Here is a 7888-nt window from a genome sequence, read left to right on the forward strand (position 1 = left end):
TGCCAATTGACTGCCACTGGATCTGAGGAGCACCGGAACGACGGAGAGAAAGACCGTGGAGAGCAGATCATCCTACCAACCGTATCTGGGCAGAGACAATCTCTTATTTATAAACGAGCTTCCCTGACTCTGGGGAGCCTGGTGGCGCGAAAACGAGCTTCCAATCCAGGGTTTTCAGATGCCCACACGCTGGATGCTCCCATGACCCTTGCTCCTGGACGAAGATCAATAGTGGATTTCCACCTTCCAGGGCCGTCGATTCGTTAAGGCCATCAAGGGTCACATTGTATCTAGGAACATGTTGTGACTCTCGAATCCCTCTCGAGTGGGTGGTGGGCCTGGTGGGTCTGCATGAGCGCGAACATCTTCATCTGCCGCTCGCCATGTTCCAACGCATAAGCTTGTCTTGAGGACCGCATTGTGAAGTGCAGCTAGGGTGGCGTAGCCACTGAAAGCAAGATAAGACTTTCGCTACCCGATCGTACTACGCTCGGGCGCCCAAACAGCCAACCGTAAAAGCGCAACGGGGAAATCAAGTGGGTTCAATGCTTGCAAAGCGACAGGGCCACATCACGGCAAGATGTTGGTCTAAGGCAAGGGAGGCGCGGGAAATTGGCTGGGGGAAATGTCTGGGCACTGAGATCGACGGCCGGCCGAACTGCTGTTTCTGGGCTTGCGGCGCTGACCTGCCAAATTGAGAGAGCTCATTCCGTGGCGCCGACTCGGAAACCTGACTTATCGGCCTGCCCGCCTAGCATAAGTCGGGAAGGTAGCCAGCATCCGGGCCACCACTCTCATTTACTATGTCACTCAGTAACAGCGCCTTCTGTGCAGTTTCTACAATAGTTAAGGCGTCTGTATATTAGCACACGGTAACCTTGCCCCGCACGTCTAGGTTGAAAGAAGCCTCCAAAAGCTATTATGAATCAACCCCAATGAGCGAGACAGCAAGATTCATCACGCCTGCAATGTTCTGGGATACAACTTCGCCGCCATGTGAGCAGTACTCTTACCGGATTATTGGGTTATTTAAAAATTAAGGTTTGAAAAAGGCATATCTGCGACGGCGTTAATTGCGCTAATTGAAGCCAGTCAAATGTAGAAATTAATATACACCGTTCTAACCCTCACAGTCGGTACCAGTACAGCGTTGGCTCATATACCACATGTCCAGCCAACCGTGTCGTAAAATAATCTCTAAGATACTAAGGAAGTATCAGACGCAGTCAACAATACAATAGTTGAATCACCGTCTCAAGAATCCCACGAAGAGGCGTTACTCCTCGAGCGACTGCCGTGAGTCTAGCGACGAGATGTCCATTTTACCCAGCCTAGAAACCCATTCAAGGCCGAGGCCGATGAGAAACTCGAAGTGTGGTATCGATACGAAAGACATGAGAGACAGGATTGATAATTCATATATTAACGCCATGGCTGAGATGTGAAATCATGTTAAGTCAACCGCTCACACATTTCCTTTCTACATGCAAATGTCTTGACTCAAGACGACTATTTATTACAGGCTTTGGCTGAATACACTACCTGAAAAGCATGTTATGCCGTCTTTCTCGGCAGCAATATTCCAGGTTCTTCCATCGTGTGCATCACTGGCGTTGTGCGTCATGATCTGATAGGAGTCTCCGGCATATAATGGCGAAGTAGCCCTATACTTGATTTCGTTGGGCATTGCTCCTTTACCATGTACATCTCTCCAATAATCTAGGATATTGATCAAGTTTAGCGGGCCATGTACAACTTCAGCTGGGTGCCCTTCAACTCGCCTAGTCCAATCCTCGTTATAATGGATCATATGCCCGTTGAACGTGAGAGCCGAGAAGCGGAAGAGCCCTACCGGAGACCAACGAAAGCGGCGACTAGGAAACGCTTGAGGACACATGTTAGTAAACACACGAAAACAGAGCCCTTGAATATGTTGCATTTCATGCCAGCTTCTATAATAACTCACCATTTTCTCCAATCGGTGTATCCAGAACAAGGGAGGGACCCTGAGAAGTGGAAGCTCGAGGATTGGCGTTTGCTATAGATGCCGGGGTGATCTCAGGACGGAATATCCAGGATCTGCGTATCAATGAGCCTCACATAGCAGGTAGTCAGAAGCAAAGAGCTCTTACCTTTGATCCACGACGCTCAGGCCTCTTGGACCCCAGAATTCCTTCTCCACCTCAACGAGCACCATCTCACCCGCACTTCTGCTTTTCTTCGCGGTTGCAGCTTTTAATCGTGTACGCTCCTCGACCTCGTCCCCAACTCTCAGTAGAGCCTGCTGCTCATTGCTGGTACTTCCAGCTTTTGGCCATTTCATACGGCCTCCAGCCCACATCCGCCGTGTGAAGGGAGATGGCGCGTTAAAAGAGCGATCCGTCCCGTCGAGTCCCAACTCGGACTCCAGCCCATTTGGTGTGAAGTACACCAAATGCCATCCTGGCGGCACCGGGGTCCCTATAGGAGGAGGCTTCTCGGAGATGTCGATATCGTTGAGCTGCGCTCGGCCGAGAGTGAGACTGAGCTTCTGGAGCTGATTCGCATCGAGGACCTGTCGCCTGACGATGGTTTGGTCGGCGAATGAATCTAGCAGTTGCTGTGCGGCGTTAAATACAGATTGGCTCACAGAAGTGCAAGAAAAGGCACCGCGAATTGGGAATTGTAAGCGCTGATAGCACCGGCCGGGGCGTAGAGTAGTAGGTCGCAACATGATTGAATCTGCCCCGATGTTGCCTGCCCATTGATCTCTACAGTTCCAACATCTTCCTGTATAAACGGAAAATCTAATTAGAGGATACGGTAAGCAATTAGCTCACAGACAGCCGACAACCTGCAGGACGAGCAAGGCGGTGCGTCGGCACCCAGGCAAGTCATTCAGATTTGACATCAATGAAATGACGTTCTGCGATGAAGGGGATCAAATTCGGCGGAATTTAGCGTCGGAATTGTTGGATAGACAATGAGGGGCTCTTCGGATGCAACTCCCGAGGCATTTCGGAGGGCGGAAAACAGGTACTTCATCACGGAAACTTATAGTGTGGATGAAAGCAAAAGGACGCAGCCAATAGCATCCCCTTTTCGTTATACGTTATACAGTGAAGGTTGCTTCTTGCTTGATATGGGCTCTTTTATACCAAGGGTGTCAGATTAAATAATGTCTATATTCGCGTGCAAGTCCGTAATATGGTCCTTGAGACATGGAGGCACTAGCTCTTGACAATGCCGGCAAGGCGCAAAAAGCTCCACCAGAATCCTTCTGCGCCCATCTTAAACAGCCGCCTAGACAAGCAATTCTTGAGAGTCTCCCGTCCACCATAACAGCCAGAACATCTCCTTTAAGCACGGTTATTACAATCCAGAGGTGACAACAAGCTCCTGCGGGAGAGACTGGGTTGGCGAGGGGCCGATGCAAGAGAATGTCATCACCGCAGCAAGCGAACCTTTCGAGGGGCTGGCCACACTAAGAATATCCATAGTTGACCCATTACTGAATATGAGCCTTTCTGGTATGTCGCTCGTTGGAAAGTATGAGCTATTTTAGGCACTCCAAACCGGCTACTACATTGGCACGGAGCGTGCAGACTAGGAGACGCTGGGACAGGATATATCTGAGATGAATTCTACTTAGGACTTGTGATGTCTGACCTGATTTCTAGGGCTAGGGATACAGGATATTGCACCGAGTCTCACATGATGCTTGGCTGAGTAGCATGAGGTCGACGAATGGTGTAAGAGTTTGTGCCTGTGTAGAAATGTCCTCAAATCTAGAAGAAAGAATAATACAAAATGACTTGTCGGCATTGCTCGAAAGCTGCTCTCTTGTCGTAAGGTGTTTGAAGGTGAAGACGGCAAACTAGATATTGTTCGCGATGCACTCCGTCGTAGCATGATCAAGGAAGACTCGAGAGTTCCCAATCTTCAAAAAAAGTCACTACCATTATATCGAGTCTCTCGGTATCATTTAGACTTTTTCGAGGATCGACGTATTTTGTGTTCACAACGTAGAACGGGCGCCGTCATCCGTGCACCCAAGTTAGGCCTACCGGGTTCCCAGCTTCTTCGGCTGCAAGCTCCGAGCCCCTCGCCCCGCAGTGCAGCGGGGCGAACGAGACTCCTAGACCTGGGTTTGGCGCTGAACCTACGTCAGTGTAAAAGAGATTCGCCGGCAATAATCACATGCTGGGGACAAGGCGTCTTGATATCTCAAGTTTGGCAAATCAACCCCAGTTGCCAACCATGTTCCGGCCTTCGGCATCACGACTTGTTCGACTATGCCGCCCACTCGTCTTCGGTGCCGCCAGCGGCCCCGTGGCTCCAAGAAATGCCTTCTCGACAACAAGCTGTAGAAGGATCATGGAGAAAACAGGCTTCACCGAGAATCAGCTCACAGTTCGAGAAGCAATCAATGCGCTCTGCTTGCAGTTCCCAAACACATACTGGCAGGAGCACGACCAAGCGGAAACGGACCCAAAAGAATTCCACACGGCGCTTGCACAAGATGGCTGGCTGGGCATTGCACTTCCCGAGGTGTTCGGGGGCTCAGGGTTGGGGATATCGGAGGCGACAATGATGATGCAGACCATCACAGAGTCAGGCGCCGGCATGGCTGGCGCCCAGGCTATCCACGCAAACGTGTATGCAACGCAGCCCCTCGCACGATTCGGCTCGGAAGAACAGCTCAAGACGATCCCGAAGATCGTGACAGGCCAGTGGCGCGTCTGCTTTGGCATCACGGAGCCAAATGCTGGGCTTGATACGTTACGCCTGTCTACTTCTGCCGAGAAACTCGACGATGGTTCATACAACATTACAGGACAGAAGATTTGGATTACGTGTGCACAGGTTGCATCGAAGATGATCTTGCTAGCCCGCACAACACCGCTCGACCAAGTGAAGAAGCCTACTGAGGGGTTGTCCTTGTTTTACATCGACTTAGATCGCAATCAGTCTGGGCTGGATATGCGAAAGATTAAGAAAATGGGAGGACGCGCGGTAGACGCAAACGAAGTCTTTTTCGACAAATATCATATCCCAGCCGACTCACTCATTGGAGAGCAGGGCCAAGGTTTCAAGATTGTGCTTCACGGCATGAACGCCGAGAGGTGTCTACTAGCAGGAGAAGCCCTCGGCCTTGGGTACGCTGCGCTAGCTAAGGCAAGCAACTACGCTCGAGATCGTGTAGTATTCAAGCGGCCTATTGGTATGAATCAAGGAGTTGCTCACCCACTGGCTGATGCATATATGCGATTAGAAGCGGCGAAGTTGGCAACTTATCATGCTGCTCGTCTATACGATGTCAACACTCGATCTGCCGACAAGTCCATTACTCAAAGTGCAGTGGGCATTGCATGCAATAGCGCGAAGTATTTGGCAGCTGAAGCCGCCTTTACCGCCTGCGAGAGGGCAGTGCTGACACATGGTGGTATGGGATACGCCATGGAGTACGATGTTGAGCGATGGTTTAGAGAGTGCTTGGTTCCCAGGATAGCACCCGTCAGCAGAGAGATGATCCTCAACTATATCAGCGAAAGGGTGTTGGAGCTCCCGCGCAGCTACTGAACAGATCAACGAAGATAGAATCTGTATATTTTACGGTTGTACTTGATAGTACCATTCAATTAGCTGAACCAAATACCAGAACTGTGTTCAGTCTGCATAACACCTTAGATTTGAACTTTGCAGAGAAGAGTATGATCAATACATGTGCGAGATTATTGACTTTGAAGGCGCCTAGCCGATTTACTCAACTAGCAACTATTTCTTTTGCAATATCGCTGATGAGTCGTCTACATCCGTGGCCCTTCCTGTAAGACACGGAGGCAGAATTTTCTCGGAATTATAAGCCGAAAGCGGAATTCAGCCCCGGTTGCTCGGTGAGACAAGGAAAACAACTGTTAGAAGATGCTTTTTCAGAGAAGGGGCATTTGTCAAGATGAGAATAAAGACCTTGAATTATAGAACCAAAGTAATCAAAAGCTCAAGACTTTGGGAATGGTGTCCAAAGTAGATTTAGATATTCCTCGCTCTGGAAATACGGTCATTGCGCTATCTGTGGTCCTATCAAGCAATGATAATGCCGATATTGTCTTAGGACTTACAGGATTGTGAAATCTATTTCCATGGCGCCCAAATTCCCCTTGGTTTCCCTTCGTAATACGCAAGGTGGAATTTGGATAAGGGTGAAAATTTCGGAAGGAGAGAAATGTGAAGAATTGAGACTATTAAAAAGCAAGAGCTGCGATGTGGCATTTTTGATGGCATTTTGAGTTCGGTATCACAACATAATCGATGAACCTTTTGGGCTTAGTTGTTTTGAGTCCGGGAATGGCAAGCAAGTCAGATACCGAAGAGAATCCCTTTCTATCCAGATTCTGTGCATTGAATGTATTCCACTATGGCGGAGAAGCGAGACCTCCGTATCCCATCGAGAAAGGCATACATAATCCTCTATTGAAATAACAATGCTAGGGAGTAAACCCGCGTGGAATTTGTCTTGCTAGTGACGAATGTTACGTTATCTGTCCCTTTAATGACGAGCATGACGGAATTTATTTAGTGACTACCATTGTGTATCTCGATATCATGATTCACCTCTGGTTGCCTACGTGGCACACTTGATGTCTCGAACAGCGGTGACACAAGTGAGCGTATAGCGCTCTCGGAGAACGAGTGTCTGACTTTACTCGCGCGGGGAAGGATCACAGGATCACATTACTCAGTTTGACTTCATCAGATAAGACATGCCAACATGACGAATATGATGTGTTCTACATATTTTCACAGTAACATCCGCTCCTTGGGTGAAATGAAAACACATGAAAATTATGATTGCCGACGTGGACTTATCTAAAGCGGGCAGTCAAAAGCATCTATAACGATTACTCGAGGAAGATTATTTATCTTGCAAGTATAAATAATCAACACAATCCGTCGAACTCTTGGTTGTCTAACATGACACTTGCATAATCTCTCGAGCTTCACATATTACCAGTCAAGAGACAAGTGTCACATTTGAGTGAGACTCCCCGGAAGTAGGAAGGCACTCAACAGTCTAACTGAACATGCCGCTCCATGGAGTTCCGCAGTCCGTATGTGGACGAGTGTTTGACATCCAGTTCACTCTGCAAGAAACTGGGTCTGAAAACGAAGAATGGGACCTTAAGTGGAAGAACAAAGGTCCCCAGTTTCAGACCCAGGAGGAGGGCACTGGTGGTGTCACGCAGCGAGCAGGTTTTGGAGATGCCCCGATTGACTTTGATAACGATATCATCATTTGCAGAGGCATAGGAGACGTCTTTGAGGAATGTGCCGAAGAACACACACAACCTCCAGTGTTTCCCCGAGAACTCAGAGAATTTATTACGAAATTCAAAGTCCGCTTGATTCCTCCAGACGAGGCCGACCTCGTTCTCAATACTCTATTTTATGGGGAATTAATCGAGGTTGATAAGAAGCGGGTTTTCTTCGACACTCTTTTCGAATACTCGAAGGATGAGCAGGTTCCCCTCTGGGCCGGTGTATACTGGCAACAAAAGGGAAAGACAGACTATGATTCAAACGGTTTGCCAATTGCTAAGAAGTTGAGCCTGACGTCTTTGCATGAAGATGATCGTGCCTCAGACTCTGTTCGAGACACCCAGCCGTACAACATTTGGCTGGACAAGTGGCATGAAGAGGGCTATCCTGATATAGACAGAGACTTTGCATACCCCGCCATTGTCGTGGTTCGGGACTGTGGGAACGCCTGATTTCGGGCAGTGGCGTGAAATTCTCGCCGAGTGACTGATCGTGGATGGGTATGACTTCCCAAAATTGCTTCTCATGAAAAGTCTGGCTTGTTTACGTTTGACATGCGGGGTGATAGATGAATAGGACTTCTAGCTTA

The 7888-nt window shown here is 48.8% G+C and overlaps 2 protein-coding genes across 2 annotated transcripts; both read left to right on the plus strand.

Annotated features, from left to right (window-relative positions):
* Window positions 1–4239: 4239 nt before the first annotated feature.
* Window positions 4240–5562, plus strand: UCRPA7_8022 (putative acyl- dehydrogenase protein; the record flags this gene model as incomplete). Its single annotated transcript, XM_007920537.1, has 1 exon — window positions 4240–5562. The coding sequence occupies one exon, from the start codon at window positions 4240–4242 to the stop codon at window positions 5560–5562; it is 1323 nt and encodes a 440-aa protein (XP_007918728.1).
* Window positions 5563–7064: 1502 nt separating this feature from the next.
* Window positions 7065–7751, plus strand: UCRPA7_8023 (hypothetical protein; the record flags this gene model as incomplete). Its single annotated transcript, XM_007920533.1, has 1 exon — window positions 7065–7751. One exon carries the CDS (start codon window positions 7065–7067, stop codon window positions 7749–7751), a length of 687 nt encoding a protein of 228 aa, XP_007918724.1.
* Between the last annotated feature and the right edge of the window lie 137 nt (window positions 7752–7888).

The sequence above is a fragment of the Phaeoacremonium minimum genome (genome assembly GCF_000392275.1).
Source record: "Phaeoacremonium minimum UCRPA7 unplaced genomic scaffold PA7_03_scaffold_566, whole genome shotgun sequence".
NCBI lineage: Eukaryota > Fungi > Ascomycota > Sordariomycetes > Togniniales > Togniniaceae > Phaeoacremonium > Phaeoacremonium minimum.